The sequence below is a fragment of the Pseudogymnoascus verrucosus genome (assembly GCF_001662655.1).
Source record: "Pseudogymnoascus verrucosus strain UAMH 10579 unplaced genomic scaffold scaffold_9, whole genome shotgun sequence".
Taxonomy (NCBI): Eukaryota; Fungi; Ascomycota; class Leotiomycetes; order Thelebolales; family Thelebolaceae; genus Pseudogymnoascus; species Pseudogymnoascus verrucosus.
The window spans coordinates 484,402-503,003 of NW_017263660.1; the positions used below are offsets into that span (position 1 = coordinate 484,402).

Below are 18,602 nucleotides of genomic sequence, written 5' to 3' on the forward strand. Positions count from 1 at the left end.
CATATCATCGGAATCTATTTCGGAGGAACTCCCTAGTGAATAGTCGAAACGATCCTCCTTACATTTTGCCCATATATCACGAACTGTACCATCGATATTTGGAATGGGCCGAATATAGTTGAGTGCTGACATCATTGGGCGAACACCGAATGTATTGCAACTGTCAAAGGTACAACTTATAGGCTTTCATTCACCAGATTAAGACGACGGCAGTGAAACGAGAGACATGAGATATAGCATCATCTAATGGGCGAGTTCCTTTACCATATAAGAGAAGGAAATTGAACAACGCATACCTGCATATTCTGAGTCACGTGGCGCTGCTATTCCATGAGCCGGTGTTCTCTAATCACGTCACGATCGTAAATGTAGTCACTGCTTTAGCTACTTGTGGTCTTAATGTGGCACCTCTGCGCCCGTTAAAATGCATATCTAGAAGAGTACCCGGAAGAAGGATTCTAAATCATGCGTGAAAGGGTGCTTCTCATTGTCAGCACGCTGGTTGCCATGAATGCTCCTGTGCCTGTCTTGCCCCGTGCTCCTGATGACCCTTCTCGCTTGTCTCTAATTACAAGGTCAAGATCTATTAAGAAGGCTTACCACGAAGGGTTGCCATCTTCTTGGTTTATCATGAGAGCCTAGGGATATGTCGTATTGAAGCATTCAAAGCTCATCCCGTGATGCTGCCTCGACCACGGCTACAATCGTGACCTCGTCTCCTCGGTAGTCGAGAAGTGGCTCCATTACCTCTAAACACTCTAAGAATTCCCTGCTGCTGCTGTGACGCCTCGGTAGTCAAGAAGCAATTCCATCACCTCCTTGCTACTCCCATAATTCCCCGTAGCCGCCTTAACAACTTCCTCTGTTATCGTCACGCTGCCTCCTCCGTAGTCAAGAAGCAATTCCATCACCTCCTTAACACTCCCATAATTCCCTGCTGCTGCTATAACAATATCATCTGTAATTGTCACGTTATCTCCTTGGCAGTTAAGAAGCAATTCCATCACCCCCCTGCCACTCTAGGAGTTCCCTGCTGCAACTTTGACCATCTCTTCTGTAATTATCACGCTGCCTCCTCTGTTAAGAAGTAATTCCATTACCTCCTTGCTACTCCTAGAGTTTCCTGCTGCTGCTGCTGCTATAACTGCCTCGTCTATAATCGTGATCTCTCCTTCGCGTTTGAGAAGTAGTTCTATTATCTCCTTGCTACTCTCATAATTCCCTGCTGCTGCTGTAACAACCTTATCTGTAATCGTTACATTGTCTCCTTAGCGATCTAGAAGCGCTGCTATGACATTATAGTGAAATAACCTTGCAATAAGCTGAATCATTCTTTCTGTAATCTTACTGTTATCTCCTTGTTGATGAAGAAGTAGTTGCATCACCTCTTTGCCACTTCTATAATTCGCTGCTGCTACCTTAACTATTTCGTACGTTATTGTCACGTTAGCCCCTTAACGGTTTAGAAGCAGCTCTATCATCTCCTTGCCGCACTTAGAGTTTCCTGCTACCTTTAGGACTATCTCGTCTGTAATGATTATGTTGTCTCCTTAATGGTTAAGAAGTAGTTCTATAACCTTCTTACCACTCTAATAATTCCCTACTGCTGCCATTACTGCCTTGTCTATAATCGTGACCTCTCCTTAGCGTTTAAGAAGTAGTTCTATTATCTCCTTACCACTTAAGGAATTCCCTAATGCTGCTATAACAACCTCGTCTATAATCATCACATTGTCTCCTTAGCGATCTAGAAGCACTACTATGACATTATAGTGAAATGACCTTGTAATAAGCTAAACCATTCTTTCTATAATGAGCGGGATGAGATGATGCAATGATATCGTGTCAATTTCTAACAGTACCAGAGTGTGGCCGTTTTAGCTCACGTACCTTGTTCAGGTGCCTTGCTCTTATTTTCTGTGATCCACCCTTTATGAGCCATAAATCTAAGCTACGTAAACTGAGCCTTACAAAAGTGTAGAGGTTCTACATCAAACAACTAGAAGCTAGAGCGGGTGACTACATTGTGAAGTTCACATAGTTTGGAGATTTGGAACCAAATCTGCAAAACCAACGACATTCGAAGTTCTCATCCTCGTTCTTTGCCTTCTTGCTTATATACTTTAAAGCCTCGCCCTTCGTGTCTTACACATATTCCTCATCGTCTTCGCTCTTCCGTTTCCTGCTTACATCGCTTGAACGTGGTTCTTCAATACAGTGAGCATCCTGAAAATGAGCCTAGGAGTCTAAAGCGTTCATGAGTAGTACATGACATAAGGGATGTAGACATTCCTTTTTTACGTAAGTTTTAAGATGCTAGTTAATGTGATTGCGAAGAGTGGACTTTGTCATCCATTGCTACATCCTTTATAGTGGAGAAAGGCTTTCATTGTCTATGTAGAACGGACAGTAACCTATAATCATAAGTGTGCAGCGAAGAGAAAGGAGCCCACATCTTATTGCCAGATTTTCAAGATAACATCTGAATTTGAATGCTATTTGAATTGTATATTGTCTTGAGTAGTTCCTAGGGTCTTAAACTAAGGCGCAATAGGTGTCTAAGGTGTCTCTAGATTTAGAAGGGCTCCTACTTCTATAGCTTATAGGTTATAATAATTTTTTAAGGGTGTTCGTATAGGTCTATGCTTTTTCACGTACAAAGGGGCAATCGTTTACCGCAATGTAGGCATAGACCTATACAAATACTTTTAGCAATGTACTGTACTACATACATACTACAGAATTACGCCAGGCTCTTGCTAAGAGCCCCTTAATTTGGCAGTAAAAACAGTAGATCGTTACAATCATACAGGGGGGTAGTACATGTAGTGGGCGAGAGTCCAAACGCGCTAGCGCTAACGTCGCATTAACGGATATCACATCGTATTCGATCTTAGCTATCCAGTATCCATCGATGCCAAGGGTTTAAGGTTAAACGTTCACCACGTTGCCGCTATGTTTCCACCAATAACCTCATTTATATTCGCAGAGCCCAGGCTTAACGGACCACCAGCATATCTAGAGCATCTAATTTCTCAGCATATCTGGAGCATCTAATTTCTCCATCGCATCAGAGATCCGCTTGTATAGTGTTATTAATTTAGCATAGATACGAGGTGGTCCGTTGAGTGTAGACTCTGCGAATATAAATGACTTCAATCTGCCACCAGTTCCGTACAACTCGACAGCCAGCCATATTCTCCATCGTCTATCCAGGTCATTCAGCCATTATCCACTATGCAGCTCAAAATCGCCACCCTCACCACGGTCCTGGCCTCGCTCGCCGCCGCGCAGACGCTCAACATCCCCACCCGTGTTGGCAGCATCGTTTCGCTCTCTAAGCCCAGCGCCATCTCCGGCACCCAGGACATGGGCAACAGAGAGTTTGATCGCGGCCGCCCTTGCGATACCGATGCCGATACCGGCAGCGACAACGCTGTGTTCATCCTCGCTGATGGCGCGACACTTAGCAACGCCATCATTGGTACGAACCAGCTCGAGGGAGTCCACTGCAAGGGCGCCTGCAAGCTCATCAACGTCTGGTTCAGAGACGTGTGTGAAGGTATGTACTCCACGCGCCACCAATACCCATCTTGGCGATAAGAAACTGACCTCTTCAGACGCTATCTCCCTCCTTGGCAAAGGCGACGTTCTCATCCAGGGCGGCGGCGCGCAGAACGCAGGCGACAAGGTAATCCAGCACAACGGGCGCGGTACGGTCACGATCAAGGACTACACCGTCGTCAATGCCGGCAAGCTCTACCGCGGCTGCGGCAACTGCAGCAACAATGGCGGCCCGCGCAACGTCATCATCCAGAACATCAAGGCCAAGAGCGTCTCCGAGCTTGCGGGCATCAACTCCAACTACGGTGACGTCGCGACAATCTCAGGATCTTGCGGATCGAGCGTTAAGAAGACCTGCCAAGAGTACAAGGGAATTGAGAAGAATGGAGGCGTCGACCCAAAAAAGTTGACGACCACTGCCAACTGCAGAGGCGCCCAGGGCACGTCTACCCTTCCAAAGTGTTAATTGGCAGGGTGGGGACGACTTTGGCTAGAGTAAAAACGCTGCGTAAGCGCGGATGAGTGATAAACTGCGAATTGTAGATAGGCTATATTATCCAACGTGTAATTAATTTCTACACTCGCATTTGCGTGAGAACAAAGATGACAAGAAAGTTGACAAGTACTCGATTACGCACCTGTATTTGCGAGAGTCGAATAGAATAGAATATTCAACAAATAATCCTGCCCTCGCGGTTGTTGAGGCATCATCGTGAAGCATCAAAAACGCGAGGGCAGCGACGCTCACCCACTAGTCCAAATGGCACCATCCTGAGCATTAATCCACTTCAAGCTTGAGATCGGTGGATTAGTAGTTGAGTGGGTGACCACCATCGAATACCCACTGTTGTATGTTTTTGTTTTGCTATTTTTTGCCGTTTTGATATGTTAAATTCCCTAGTCGGCGCCGGTCTCCATTTCTCGTGAATCCATCAATTTAGCAGCGCGCCGGCCGCGAACCTATATGCACGCTGCCGAGCCATTACATTTAGGCGGAATACCGGGGTCGCAGATCAGCGGGGCGTTATTTGGTGATGTATGGTTAACGTCGCCGTCTGTGGCACACGAGATGCGGGGAAGCCAAGAGGGGGTATCCGTTAAGTGATGGCATATGAGCATATACCAGCGTACGATTATTATATGATTATGAAACTATTAGATCCATTAATTGGTGAGATTTACACCGCAGATTTCTCGGAGTTAATTGCTCCCCCATCCTCAACCTTCTCTGTCTCCCTCGCTTCCCGCTGCTCCCTGTTCCAGTAGTGGCAGAGCACAAATAGCATGGCGACCATGCAGATATCGAGAGCGATGGTCCAGTTATATCCAATGAGGTATCTTGGGGCGTCGGTGGTTTTCCACACACTACATTGTCAGAAAGAATTCTCGGTGGTTTCGGTGATGCTCGGTGATAAAATCAACTTGGAACTCACAGTAGTGGCAGCCATGCTCCGAATGCATTCCCAATAGTATTCATAGTCGCGATAACCAGCGCGCGCTCCTCCGCGTTACCCGCGCAAATCTCGTTTGCCCAAGCGTAGATAATGGACGCAATTGCATCCGCTGTTCCGGAGAGATAGAAGGCGAAGAACTTGAGGCCCACAGGGATATCCCAGATAGCCAGACAGATGCAGGCGAATATGTTGAGTGCAGCTGTTAGCCCAATCAGGCTAGCTTTGCAATCATATGCATCTGCGATGATGCCCCATATGATAGATGAAACAATGGTCACGGCTGGGCTTGCAGTGGTGAAAATGTTGATGTCTTCAATGCTGTAACCCTGCTGCTTCAGCCAGAGAGGTAACCCGCTGTTCGACACAACGCCGTCGGCCTGGGAGAAGAAAAATGCGAATATGACGAGGACCCAGAAATGCCACCCTTTGAAGATGACGTCCCGGACAATCTTTACAGTGATTTTCTGTCGGGCCTGGCGGTGCTCAGAGGCCATGCGGGCGCGTGCCAATTCTACGTCAGCTGCGGTCAGGAAACGGAAGTTCGGGGACTCGGGTGTGCCAGGCAGACAGACGAATCCTAGAGCTGCAATTGGGATTGTGCATGCGAAGCCTGTAGAATAGGTTAGAAAATGCTTGCCTTGCATAACCACGGTTGGAAACTTACAGATAATGTACAGCCATCTCCACCCCTCAATACCGTAGCGTCCATCCAGGTGGCTGTATGCACCGGCTTGGATATAGCTGGAGCTCATACTCCCCACCTGAGAGGCAATGAAGAAAAAGGCTCCGCGGCGAGACAACTCGGATCTCTTGTACCAGCATCCCATATACCACATCGCGGCTGGGAAGAAGAAACCACCCAAAACACCGACAAAGAAGCGGAAGGCATACAGCTGGTGAACATTGGTAACCTTGTACTGCACCAGGGTGAAAACACCCCAGAGCAAGTCTGCTGCAGGGAGGAAGTAGTTCACAGGCACCCTCGTCATCTGCAAGGGGTTAGTTTACAAGCGTGGGATTTATATTGGCGTCAACCGTGTCACATACCAGCATTGTCATGGGAATCTGCATAGCAATAAAGCCACACCTACACCGATGTCAGTAAACTTGTAATTAGGAAGGACTGCCACAGATCACTCACTGAAACACGGTGTTCAAGTAATTCAACTCGTTTCCAAACAGATTCAAGTCCTCCTTCATCCCGCTAACATAGGCCGTGCTCGTGGCGGATTGGTCCAGGACCTTGGCCCAATATGCCAAAAACAGAAATACGATAATTAAACCATCGAGCTTGAGGATCAGGCGCCGCTCTTCTGGGGTATCGTCCGCCGAGAAATACTGCCAGACCTTTTGCCTTGGCGCAGGAGGAGCGGGAGAGGCCGTCACAGGTTCCCCGTTTGGGTCTTCCGATAGCACTGAGGAGGTTGCTTGGCCATACTGTTGGTGAGAATGCGATGTAGGAGTAATATCCTCGATGGATATTTTCTTCTCTGGGCTAGACATTATGAGAAGTGTTACGCAGAAGCCGAGCTGTTGGGCAGGAGTGATGGAAAGGAGTATAAGTTTCCGTTTCCGTGGAACTGGGAATTTTGTCTCACATATAGCAATCGAGAACCCATTGCGTGCGCCAGCAAAAATCAATAAATAGCCGTCTTTTCCTTTGGCTTCAATTGCGTGATCTGACGATCTCCACGTTTATTTTTGGCGGGGTACTTTAGTGGACCCTCTCGGCCGTGAACCAAAGTTTGACAGGGGCATTATCACTTCACAACATTATAAAAGCATGAATATGATGGGATATACAAATCTTGGCACTTGAGATCACACCGCTATAATACGATAAGCTATATGCAGCAGATTTTATTCTTTCGTTAGGTCCACATATCGAGGTTCTCGACAATATGTTAATTGCTTCGTGGGGAATTGTTTTGAAGGGCGGGGCGGACTATAACTGTGGGCCATGGTGCCGACTTCGCAAATTCGGCAACTGGCTACGGTTCGGAATCCGGCTTCGTCCCATTGATGCAACAATTTCAAGAGTGGCGGCGGCCCGAAACTATATAGTAAATATATATATATATATTCAATAATACGGCTCCGTCGCGGAAAGAAGATCTCAACTTTCAACAGTGGCCACAGCGCACACGACAATAGTTTCAGATAACAGTAGTACCTCCATCGATCAAAGAACTAGCCCATCAATCGCAGAATTAGGCAATTAATCGAGTTTGTGCCTTTCTCCTGTATACAAAGGCGGCTTCGAGCGGCCATCATACATGTTGTACTTCAGCTTATAAATGTCAATATCGTCGATCGTTCTCACATTCAGCGGCCGTAAATCCACGCTCTGATCCTCAATATCGACAAAGACAAACGTGCCGCAATTGCTGCAAAACGTTTGCGCCGAGTCCTTTGAGAGGAAGTTATACTTTGAGGCAGCGCCTTCCGGGTCGTGAACTTGGAGCGCGGTGCGCGTCGGGTATATGTGGCGGTGGCTGTTCTGGGAATTGTAAGCCGAGCTCAAGGTCGTCTCTCATCGAAGTATGGTATTGTTGCCTTAGATAGAGGAGCAACGAGTATAGAAAACGAGTACTTACTTTGCCACACATACTGCAATTACATTGCATGACCTCCATGTCATAGAGGTCCTTCGACCTCAAAGCATACCTTATCTTCCCGCAGTGGCAGTTTCCATGATACGTGATCAAGTCGTCCTCGGTTTTCTCTTCGTCCTTTCCTTCGGGCTTCTTCCATTCAACTTGCTGGCCAAACTCGGGCGCATACGGCGTTCCTTTCTTCCAGCCATCCCAGGGCTTCCGCGGCAAAGGCTCCACATCTATATCGTCGAGAGATCTCGCCTGTGATTGCGTCAATACCGACATCGCCATGACCGCCAACGCGCTCGTGGGGAATTACATTGATCCCAATCTCCTCGGGGTCTTTTACGAAAACATTTGTCCCACAAACCCCACAGAACTGCCTCTCATTAGCAAAACAATTACCGGATGGTAGTGGCGAAGAGGGGAATCGCAAACCCGATACACCGCATTCTTGCGCTCAAATGAATACTTCTTCAACGCATCTATATCCCCTTTCTCCACTATAAACTCCTCGGGCCCATCGTCTCTGAACCAAATGTTTCCCAAAATCCCATTCTACACCAAACGCCGTCAGCAACATGTCAATAATCGTGCCACCTGCACAGGGATTGCGCAGGCAGACCTTGATGCAAATGCTACAGTTGCATGCCATTATATCCTTCAACTCTGGGATCCGGATTGCAAACTTGAAGGCTCCGCAATGACAGCCTCCATGATACGTCTTGAAATCTGCTGGGTCGACTTTCGCAGACATGATATCAAAGATCTTGTTGAAGTCTTGACTCGGCTGGGAGTATGTTTTACTGGAGAAATCTCTTCGGCGGAGAACTTTATATCTTTATTTCCTTTGTGATGCTTGAGTTCCGAAAATAATTGGTAAAAGGGGTCCAGATGGTTTATATACCGAGCGGGCAGTTTGGCGGGGTACAAGGTGGGGATACTATAGTTGTCATCCTAGCTCGGCCAAATCAGCGCTACGCATTGGACTTACAAGAACGGTTTAGAACGGTTTATATGAGGCAGGAGCAAACTGACTGACTCACGGCTTCCCCGAATATGCAAAGCACAAGCTTATCATGCATAGCTACGTTCCTATAATTACACCGCATGCCCAGAATATATCATAACAGGTCGCCCTTGGGTTAATACGTACCTACCCAATATTAATCGACTAACGGTTTATAGTTAGTGCACAACGACCCCGCAACTTCTACCTGATCTACTACTCTTTCAGATCTAATACTCTTTGTTTCATTAACACCTAAACATCAAACATCAACGCTCTGTTATCAGATGGCAACTCCAACTTGCATAATCTGTAATGTCCCTAACAATAAATTCTGCTCCTCATGCCATTTGATTTCATACTGCTCACTAGAATGTCAGAAACTTGATTGGCCTCTCCACAAGACAATCTGCAAGACCTTTCCAGCCTTGCCATCGCGACCATCACCTTCATACAAACTCGCAATCCTCTTTCCAGTCGATTGAAAAGATCCTCAGCTCATATGGATCGAGTGCGAACGACGACGTGATGAAGACGGAGTTGCATACGATATGCCAGATACCCAACCCCACCTGGGAATCGAGAACCTTGGCCCTAAATACCGAGATACTAGCGAGTTCAAGAATATAACGCGGAATGTTCTTCGGGGATATAGTCTTAGCAATACAGTTCAGGTTATTGCTCGAGAAACCTTTCAAATTGATGGCTCTACGCCTAGTGTTTGTGTTCGATATACTACTAAAGGGCAATGACACACGATTGGAGGGCCGATAGTGGTAATGCGTCAGCCGGGCACGGCTATTGACCCTTTGTTCTACGAGGATATAAAGGCTGGTGATCTTCGAGTTGCAGTCGATTATTTTCTTTCTTATGGAAGGGGTCCCTGATCTAGGTTGAAAATACTTCCTTAAAGTTAGGACATGGTTTGAACCGTGCTTGAATGTGGTCAAGGCGAGTAGGAACCACTCGATGTAGTTGTTATTCAGTAAAAGGTAGCGCAAAGTGATTTGAACAATATGTGACTCTGTCGTGAGCATCGCTCTATAGTTTTAGTCACATGTAATGAGTTGATGACGATTTCTAGTTTCGTTGCAAGGCACTCTCAATTTTCTTGGTTAGGTGGGTTCATCGCAATGTAGGGAGGGACGTTACACTATATTATAGATATATACTCGAACTTTCCTGCATTCCTGTGGTCTCATATTATTGGCTTCGAAGCCTTGAAAAGCAAAACACAACCCTCAACCCTTGATTCCACCTTTTCAAAGCTCCTCTCCAACGCCTCGACGAACAGTTTCTCCGTATCCCCCGAATTTCCAAAAATCCCTTTCTTATTATACAAACCCATCAGAGCACTCGCGAACCAGTTGAAGTGAACATCCCCACCCTGGCCTAGGATAGTTGCACCATACAGGGTGCCATCCGCAGTAAGGTACGTTTTCAGATTCTCAAAGATACGGGCTTTGGAAGAACAAGGTCCCGGAACACAGTGCAGCAAGTAAAACAGAGAGATCGAGTCGAACTTCTCTTTTCCCGTTGCATCATCTCCTATGCTTCCATTGCTCGACTTCAGGGGCAGGGTCTCGAATGCATCAGCCGCAACAGTTCGGGCCGGTGCGAGTGTGGGCTGCGCAGCTTTAATGCGTGCTGCCGCAGTAGATAAGCAGTTTGAGTTCAGATCAACAAGTGTGATCTGTTGAGTGTCGTATCTGTCTGCACTTGGGGTGGCAGCCTGGTCCAAAACGGCCTCCGCAAGGAAATATCCCGTTCCCACGCCGACATCTAGGTGATTTGACGAGAAGTTGGCCTTGAAAAAGGGGAGCAGGATGCTCGAGGTTGGACAGCGCCAGGCATAGCTGTTGCTAATGCCGAGGACCCAGATATCATAGATATTCAGCACCCAGGAATTGTAGATATAGGCGCCCAAGCCCCGCTTTTCCTTGGTATCATCGTCCAAACAGGGGGACGACGCTAGGGTGGTCTCGTGGGTCTCGTGTGAGGCAACCATGATGCTATTCAGCCGTAGGTTTTGTCGCCCTTTGCCTTTTGGGTTATAGAAAGGGAAGGGGAGGGTGAAGGGAAGGCATTGCTTAAATCCATAATGGCGACGACGAAATTCCTCACTTACCAAAGATGAGGCCCCATAATAAGCTGACACCCGGTGGATATTGTTCAGTCAGAAACCCCGTTCTGTCAGATTTCCGCTCCTAAATCCCAGACACTTGGACCACAAGGAGAAGTTTTGGGATTATGGGGTTGGCCATATTGACCCGGGGATCCACATTGTGGATATGGCCACTTTGTTGCCAATCGGTAACTGCCCATGGAAGTAGCTTAGGATTGTAGGGTGCCGTGGGATCACCAAAGGCCTACTCCACCTTGCTCACGAACAACATCATGGCGTGGATGGTGCGGCATGGCCGCGCCAGGCAAGCAACTATACAGGTGGAATACTGCGCAATTATACCTAGCAATGTAAGTAAGGCGCATTTTAGAGGGTTTAAATACCTCAATATTTCGAACCCTGCCTTGATGTGAAAAGGTAAAGTGAGCAGCAAGTCGCCCGTGGTGGTGATTGGCTTCGCCTCGAATCCTCCCATCGTCACAAACTACAGGGGTGACACAATCATCAGCTCAGCCTCAAACCAGGCGGCGCATAAGAACTTCACTCCCATCGTCGCGAAAGAAATAAACCTCATCTCAAACAAAATCAACGATGGGGAAAGTTACAGTGCACAACAGTGCCAACCTCACATCCGCCAAATGCCTGCGGGCGGGCTTCCTCTCCTCGGGCCCCAGCGAGGTCGTCGTCTTCGCCCTCTTTGTCAGCGTAATCGCGATCATACCGCTGACTATCTTCCTACGGGAGACCGCCAGACCCTCTCCGAAAAAGAAAGAGGCCCCAGTTGCCGCCGCGACAGAAACCACAGAGCCAGAGAGCGGTGAATCTGAGAATGCACCGCCACCATATGCACCGCCTGCCCCGTCCCCGCCGGCCACTGAACCAGAGTCGAATAAGGCGGCAGTCGACTTTCCGAACCCCAAAGACACGGCTCCTGCATTCGTGCGCGGAACGATCATCTTAGCTCTTCTGGTGTTGGCGCTCGTCACGATCGGCTTCGGCTTCCAATACCTGAACTACTGTCCCGAGGTAGACCCAGAGGCGCCGCTCGGCACTTGGAGTATTATCGGGTGGTGCTTCTTTGTGTTGCTCGTTTTGTTCGCGAGCTCGGCGCTAGTGTCATGGGGCTTGCTCTGCTGGTATGTTTGTGGCGGGAAGAAGCAAGATTTTATGCTTGATATTATGTCACTCAGTGTTTTTGTCGGGGTGGGCTTGCCATTCTATGCGCTCTACATGGGGGCGGTTGAGCTGGTACGGGGGTGCCAGAAGTGGTTTTGCGGGGTGACGTTTGAGGAGGAGGAGCAGGATGGTGTTGTTGAAGCGGTTGAGACTGATGTGGAAATGCAACGACTTATGAAAGGCGATAACGATGGTGATGACTATGACGAAGAAGTGGTGGTAGCGGGACGGAGTTGATTCTCCACAGCCGCATAAAGCTCTTAATTGCCAGCAATATATTCAAGTTAAAATTTTCTATATACGATACGTTGTTTATTCTATGTATACACCTGTATCTGCAGTCGTTTAATTACCCCCGAAATTCATCCTAAGCGCAATACTTGGCTCCTCCTTCCCGGTATCTACCTCGACCTTCCTGCCAGCCTTCTGCCCTGTTCGAAGGACCTCTTCCATAAACGCCCGCTGGCTGTCACTAAGCCCGGCAACCACGGCCTTGAAACCTCCTGGGTCTACAGCCGCGAGACCCAGCAACCTTGCGCCAGTCTCTTGGTAAAATTCGTCCCCCTCTCCTTCCGAGTTGGCCCTTGCTAGTAGCGTTGGGATGACCAACGACATCGCGATTCCCTTCTTATCGTCTGGGAGAGTAGCAACATATCCTGTGAGCGTTTGCGCGATCAAGGAACGAGCTTTCTCGGGGTCTTCGGTCTCTGTATTGGAGACGAAGGCGATGAGGTGCGGGAGGAGGTATCTTGCAATAGATTGATCTGCTACCGATTTTGGAGTCTGAAGTAGGAGCGTGCGAATGCAATTCGCTGCTACTTTAGCAGTCTGGTAAGGAGTTAGTAATTTATTTCATATATGTAGAGTGGGAAGAATTACCATGCGATCATTCAGGCAGTCCAAGGTTTCGTCCAAGAATTTGACGACCAAGGGGTCGCTGGCGGACAACGTGTTGATACCGCTCGTCATGAGAACAGTGCATGCCAATAGCGAGTTCTTCACACAAGGAAGAGCGTTATCAGACTCGCGCTTTTGGGCGTGCATGTATATTGACAAGAATCGTCTCAGGCAGCCTCTCAGTTGCTCTTGACTGGCTTCGTCAGACTTCATGGCATTTTCCTTGGAAATGCTGCTGATAAACCGTTTCAGGATTGGTAGCGATGTGGGAACAACAACGGTCTGGCAACTTGGTGTTCCGAGGACAGTTGCGAAGATGTGGATTATACAGGCGTGCAGATCTGTTTTGATGATGGACGGGAACACCTCGGCGGCATCCACAAGGGCATTCAATGAAAGGCGGATCAGCGACACGGCCTCTTCCGTGAGGTTAGCCGAACGGTTGGATTGCTGTTGTTCTGCCAGGTTTGGGAGTATTCCAGCAAGTACAAGGACTATGATGCGGGTCAACTCAAAGAGCTGCTCGATGTCTTCCGATAAATCGCTGCCATCTGGCGATGTTGCGTTCTTGGTTGCTGACGGATGCGAGACACACAGCCCTCGAGCGATTTCAATGATGACTTTTTGTACATCTAATCCTTCCGTGAGAACAAGGCGATCTAAAAGGTCCATTGTCTCCGAGAAGATGGCTTCTCTGTAAATTGCATGTCCAGACACACTCGGGTGCAGAATCCGTTTCAAAGCAACGAGAATTTCGAGCGATTGCTCTTTCGTTGCTAGAGCATCATTCCCTGGTTTGGCAACCAAGGCTTCAAATGCAATACCAAACAATACGAAAAAGAACGCCACTGGTTCATCACGATAGTTGATCTCGTTACCTTTACGCTTCACAGCTGACTTCTCATCGGTGGATGGTGCATCGACTTCTTTCCCGTCAAGAGCATCAAAAACAAATTCGCTGTCCTGTTCGATCAAGCTCGCAATTGCGTCGACAAGCTTCAGCCATGAGTCTTGGTAGAACTTCAGAAGCGTTTCTCGGTTTAGCGCGGAATAGATACTATCCAGGCTACCCGAAAGAGAAGGGGGACCCAAGCTCATGGAAATCTCGGGCTCAAAGCGAAGCCTAGCAAATTCTTTGAGCGAAGACAGCCACAGAGGAGTCAGTTTTGCGATATGTGGTTTCATAACGTCCACGAGGTATTTCTGCTCGATACTGGCAACTTGTAATCCGGCCCAGGCTGAGAACACAGCCATCTTTACCATAACATTCGCATTTGAGCTCAATCCCTTCAAGTCGCCAATTGAGGCGGTCTCGGCATCCGTGGAGAAATTTTCGAGCGCACTGACCAAAGTCTTTAAGATACGGCCCATTCGATCGACATCTGTGACAATCCCAGTCGCAATAAAAGCAGCGCAGACATTGACAGCTTCAGAGGCTAGTTCGGGCGAAGAGTCTGCGGCGAATGCGGGCGTAAGTGCGGAGCTGATCTGCGCTTGGTATTGTTCCAAGAGCGGCGCTTCAGGGAAATCGGGATCAGGAGTAATTCCGAACATTTTGAGAACCAAGTCAATGATCTTCATACCCCAAACTCGGAGTTCGAGGATACTAGATGTGGAAGCCGAAAATGCCATTCGAATGACATCAGCAACCTTCTTCTGTATGGCCATCTCAGAAGGCCCGGATCCATTTGAAGCAACATCCCGCATAACAATGACAAGGATTTCGCCAAGGCAGCTCATTGCAAATGTTCGAACCTGCCAACGGAGCTGTTCTTGACCCTGGCCAGCAACAGATGGGGCATCATGGCTTGCTGCACCGGCAGCGGCTGCAAAGCCGGCAACTTCTTCGTCTTGGAGGTCCAACCCACCTGACGCTTTTGCCGTACTCTCCGCGGCGCTGTCCTTTGTTGTCTTGGTCATGGCAAGGACAGACTGGCATCTCTGGACCCATTCAGCGGTATTGGAAATGCAGGATTGCTGCAGCCAATTTCGGATGATATTTCGGAGACCATCATGGGTTGGGGCAGCATCCAGTGCTAGCCACAGCTGGTCTTCGAAACCAGGCTCGGCGACTTTAATTACATCTTCGGAATTCCGCTTCATCAAATTGTGCAGTCCGTCAACTGCAATATCTCGTAGCTCAACAGCCTCCGAGTTCAAATCTTTCTGCAAGAGAACAACGTACTCTGCAAAGTTGACGTGGCCAGGGGCGTACAGAGACAAGTGCTCGAGGCAGCGTAAGCTCTCGCCTAGGATCAGAACGCTTTGCTCCTCTCTGAATTGATACACCAGAGTCAAGATCAGCTCTCTAGCTTTAACCATATCTTGCAAATCCGGGCCGAGAACGTTTATGAGAGAATCGACACATCTTGCGACAACAGCAGACGTAGGTAGCTCCAGCTCCAAGTTAGAGCTGATAAGGGATTGCTGGTCGTCATTATGCGCGTCGGAAATATAAAGCTGGCCGAGCATGCCAAGAGTGCCCTGGACATATCCAGAGAAGGTCAATCCTGCCGCATCTGCAACGCGAGACAGCGCTTCCAGAGACCAAAAGTGGACCGTCGGATGTGGATCGTTGCAAAGAGACATCAGAATTCCCAGAATAGTTTTCAAATGAAATCCAGCTGCCATTCCACCAACTTGAGAATGTATGCAACCAAGTGCCATCGCACAGCCAGCCCTCACAGTGGGTTCGCGGATAGCAACGATGGTATCGATGAGCCACTTGATTTCTTGATTAGTATAAGCATTTCCAGAGCTATTGCAGAGCCTTCCCAGTGCCTCATAGCCAATGCTGCGGACATATTGATCGGGTTGAGTAACGAAACCGCGAAGCATCTCCGAGAGAAGTTTCTCAACGGCAGGGTTTGACACATCCCCCGACGGAGACCTTGTCTCTTTGACGGCCACCTTGAGGGCTGATAATAATGCAGTGGCAACATTGACATTCATCGCCGCCTTGCGTCCAGGATCCCTCTGAAGCGAGCCGGCTGCTAAAAAGGTCGTCATCTGCTCCAGAATGCTCTCTTGAATCTTCGGAGGCGTAAGTGGGAAGGCAATTGCAAAGAGTTTAATGGCAACATTAACCACTTCGCAGGCCGGTGGATCAGGAAGGCTATCGTCATCCCCAACGCAATCAACAAACAGCGCCAGAGAATCGTGTTCTAAAGAACTGCAAATCGGTGATAAAAGCACCGAGCTAATTGCTGCTTCTGGGCTTTGATCAGTCGTCCATTCTCGTTGATCCTCCTTGACATGTTCCCCTGGCAACTGCTCAACCTTAAATCCTTTGACCATGCCAGTGACACCAAATCCACAATTATCGCCAATATCCCATATTGTTTCAAAAGTGCCTGCTGAGCTTGCGATGGATGTGCTGAGTGAGCTCGGGGTATAATTATCGGGGTCTGAAAAGAACGAGACGGCAAGAGTCAAAAGGTTGGATTGAAGGAGAGATTCGCTGCCTCCAGGGCTGAGATTAACAAGCTTCGTATAGCATTGCAGAACGCGTCGTTGAGTCATGAGATCGAGGTCGTGCAACTGCAAAGATGGGAATAGTCTTTGAGGCACGTCTTCAGTAGTTTTCTTCATAGGCAAACCCTTTAGGAAAGCACTTGTATTTTGAAGCATGGCGGCAATCCGTTTTGAGACGTCTGTCGTCAGGAGTTTTCCGTTAAATTGTAAGAACGCCAGGATAGAGCTCAGCGCACACTCTCTAACATGTGTCAAAAAGGAGGACTCCAAGTAGCTCCGCTGCGCAGTATTGTCTTTAGCCAGTGGTTTCGGCAGAGCGTTCTTCCAAAGCAGTAATAGTTGAGAGAGATGGATCTTCACAAAATTTGGTCCCAGGGACATAAGACCGCCTATCAAGATCCAGGCGACTTGAATTTGCGTTCCGGATACGCGAAGCTCCGATTTCCCACTCGACTTCAAGAGTCCTGTCGCCAGGGACAGAACCCTACTGTCCACATCCACCGAGCTATACAGGGGTTGCAAAGGCGATGTGCTTATGAGAGCTGATAGAGCGTTCGCATAGCCTACACATCGGCGAGGAGATTGCCTCCCAGTATTTGACGTTAATAGATTCATCTCCCTGTTGAGGCTGTTCATGCAAATCGTGAGGCATGGTAATAATTGTTGGGGGCATGCTAGAGCGAAAGTTCGCAGGCATTGCGAAGTGTAAAGCTGAACAGTGTAGCTCGGATGCTGAATAACTTGCAGAAGGCCATCGCGGCATGCATCACCAAATGCTGCTGCTGCGGACCCCAAAGTTTTAATAAATGATGTTATGGCGCTGAGAGCAGCAATGAGCGCATATTTTGTTGGCTCAGAACGCTCATTAATAACTTGCGGGTAGTTTTTGAGGACATCGTTGATCAACTTCTTGGCTGCGTCAATCTGGCCAGACTCGCCAAGTATTTCCTGTCCGATAATATTCTCAAGTACTACTTGCACAAATTTGCGTGTGATTAAGAGACGATATCTGTTGTTGATTATGTTTGGGTGGCTGAGAACATCTCCCATCAGATGGTCAGCGATTTTGATATAATTCGACTCGATTAATTTCTTAGGAAGGCTTCTTGCAATCTTTCCGTAGCAAACAGCCAGGCCCGCCCGTGTTCTATTGCTGGTTGAAGACCGAACATAGTGCGACGAAACTTGTCGGAGAAGGTCCAAGAGTGTAAATGACAGTATCTGTGACTTCTTGGGCGCTGGGCTTCCAGGCCGGGGTACTTCGTCGTCATCTTCGGCGAGGGTTGACGTTTGTCTCTTGGTATTGCTTCTCTTGAGTTTCTTTAACTGAGGCACTTCAGAGTCTTGCGCCGTTTCTGATACATAGCTTTCTCCAAGAGCAGACGCCAGACATGAAGCAGCAGCTTGGCGCACAAGAGGGGTTGATGAGTCGATGGTCTTGAAGATGGTTGATTTCAAACTTTCGTAATCGCTCGAGTAATCAAAGTATGCGGTATTGAGTAACAGTGATTCCAGGCACTTGCATGCGGCGATTTGCACAATATGGCCCTTATCCGCAGACGCATAGTTTCGTGCTTGCTTCCAAACGTCCCTGGCGATGCCCTCGTCCGCACTTCTGCCAACACAGTTGATTATCTTGGCAAGAGCTTTAAACGTGGAAGCCCGCAATCCCGCATTATTCTGTGCCGCCTTCAGGAGCTTTATCAGCGTCGTGCAAGCAAGTGGGTGTAGACCAATTGCGCTGTCCCCAGCCGCAGCAAATATCTCCCCTAAACAGTGCGATGCCGCATGTCTGATGCGCAAGTCGCCTTCTGCCTTACCCTTCCCGACGCTAATAGTGCTGATAAGTTCGTTGATCGTTTCGAATAGAAGTTTCCTATCTCCGAGCCCAAATATATGCGCAAAGCATCGTCCCAGGCTATTTCGAATTACGCGGGTAGGTGCTGGCGCTGGCAGGTTAAGTATCTGGAGGAGCTGTTTCTTGAGGTAGAATTGCTGAGAGGTGCAGCCGTCCGCGTCAAGGCTCTGAACATGCTTGGAAAGTGTCGATACAAAGGTCAGGAGGTATAGGTCTTGCTGTTCCGACGGTAGGGCCTGGAGTTTCGTTACGTCGAGTTCAGGAGTTGCTGAGGCTTCCACCGTCGTGGTAGGGGCAGAGCCATTTGTGGAGGGTGGGGGGGTGTCGCCCGACATTGGCATATAGGGCTGTGTGATATTAAATGATCACACCCCAAATCCAAGATCGTTATCCCTTCAAGAGTTTATTGTGCAGTTTGATTAATGAATGTCTGGTGTCCCGCTGCCCA

General features: G+C 48.4%; 6 protein-coding genes across 6 annotated transcripts; 2 read left to right on the forward strand and 4 right to left on the reverse strand.

Moving 5' to 3' along the window:
• Positions 1 to 2,811: 2,811 nt before the first annotated feature.
• On the forward strand, positions 2,812 to 4,176 carry VE01_02454 (uncharacterized protein). The gene is made up of 2 exons (XM_018271963.2): positions 2,812 to 3,562; positions 3,621 to 4,176. Exons 1-2 carry the CDS (start codon positions 3,238 to 3,240, stop codon positions 4,028 to 4,030), a joined length of 735 nt encoding a protein of 244 aa, XP_018132674.1. The 5' UTR covers positions 2,812 to 3,237; the 3' UTR covers positions 4,031 to 4,176.
• Positions 4,177 to 4,742: 566 nt separating this feature from the next.
• VE01_02455 (uncharacterized protein) lies at positions 4,743 to 6,663 on the reverse strand (the record flags this gene model as incomplete). The annotated part of the gene is made up of 5 exons (XM_018271964.2): positions 6,160 to 6,663; positions 6,066 to 6,105; positions 5,683 to 6,007; positions 4,998 to 5,628; positions 4,743 to 4,929 (listed from the first exon to the last, which is right to left on the reverse strand). Exons 1-5 carry the CDS (start codon positions 6,519 to 6,521, stop codon positions 4,743 to 4,745), a joined length of 1,545 nt encoding a protein of 514 aa, XP_018132797.1. The 5' UTR covers positions 6,522 to 6,663.
• A 68-nt stretch (positions 6,664 to 6,731) lies between these two features.
• Positions 6,732 to 8,690, reverse strand: VE01_02456 (uncharacterized protein). Its single transcript, XM_018271965.2, has 5 exons — positions 8,241 to 8,690; positions 8,054 to 8,173; positions 7,935 to 7,994; positions 7,616 to 7,876; positions 6,732 to 7,518 (listed from the first exon to the last, which is right to left on the reverse strand). Exons 1-5 carry the CDS (start codon positions 8,370 to 8,372, stop codon positions 7,237 to 7,239), a joined length of 855 nt encoding a protein of 284 aa, XP_018132676.1. The 5' UTR covers positions 8,373 to 8,690; the 3' UTR covers positions 6,732 to 7,236.
• A 1,033-nt stretch (positions 8,691 to 9,723) lies between these two features.
• Positions 9,724 to 10,844, reverse strand: VE01_02457 (uncharacterized protein). Its single transcript, XM_018271966.2, has one exon. It carries the CDS (start codon positions 10,630 to 10,632, stop codon positions 9,823 to 9,825), a length of 810 nt encoding a protein of 269 aa, XP_018132677.1. The 5' UTR covers positions 10,633 to 10,844; the 3' UTR covers positions 9,724 to 9,822.
• Positions 10,670 to 12,230, forward strand: VE01_02458 (uncharacterized protein). Its single transcript, XM_018271967.2, has one exon. The coding sequence runs from the start codon at positions 11,341 to 11,343 to the stop codon at positions 12,160 to 12,162; it is 822 nt and encodes a 273-aa protein (XP_018132800.1). The 5' UTR covers positions 10,670 to 11,340; the 3' UTR covers positions 12,163 to 12,230.
• On the reverse strand, positions 12,165 to 18,568 carry VE01_02459 (uncharacterized protein). The gene is made up of 2 exons (XM_018271968.2): positions 12,805 to 18,568; positions 12,165 to 12,753 (listed from the first exon to the last, which is right to left on the reverse strand). The coding sequence occupies exons 1-2, from the start codon at positions 18,493 to 18,495 to the stop codon at positions 12,271 to 12,273; spliced, it is 6,174 nt and encodes a 2,057-aa protein (XP_018132801.2). The 5' UTR covers positions 18,496 to 18,568; the 3' UTR covers positions 12,165 to 12,270.
• Positions 18,569 to 18,602: the final 34 nt, after the last annotated feature.

Coding starts and splice junctions, on each gene's coding strand:
- VE01_02454 (XM_018271963.2), top strand. CDS start 3,238: ATGCAGCTCAAAATCGCCACCCTCACCACGGTCCTGGCCTCGCTCGCC. Junction 3,563..3,620: donor GTTCAGAGACGTGTGTGAAG/GTATGTACTCCA, acceptor TGACCTCTTCAG/ACGCTATCTCCCTCCTTGGC.
- VE01_02456 (XM_018271965.2), bottom strand. CDS start 8,372: ATGTCTGCGAAAGTCGACCCAGCAGATTTCAAGACGTATCATGGAGGC. Junction 7,995..8,053: donor GCAAGAATGCGGTGTATCGG/GTTTGCGATTCC, acceptor AATGAGAGGCAG/TTCTGTGGGGTTTGTGGGAC. Junction 7,877..7,934: donor CCGAGGAGATTGGGATCAAT/GTAATTCCCCAC, acceptor ACGCAATCACAG/GCGAGATCTCTCGACGATAT.
- VE01_02457 (XM_018271966.2), bottom strand. CDS start 10,632: ATGGTTGCCTCACACGAGACCCACGAGACCACCCTAGCGTCGTCCCCC.
- VE01_02458 (XM_018271967.2), top strand. CDS start 11,341: ATGGGGAAAGTTACAGTGCACAACAGTGCCAACCTCACATCCGCCAAA.
- VE01_02459 (XM_018271968.2), bottom strand. CDS start 18,495: ATGCCAATGTCGGGCGACACCCCCCCACCCTCCACAAATGGCTCTGCC. Junction 12,754..12,804: donor ACTGCCTGAATGATCGCATG/GTAATTCTTCCC, acceptor ACTCCTTACCAG/ACTGCTAAAGTAGCAGCGAA.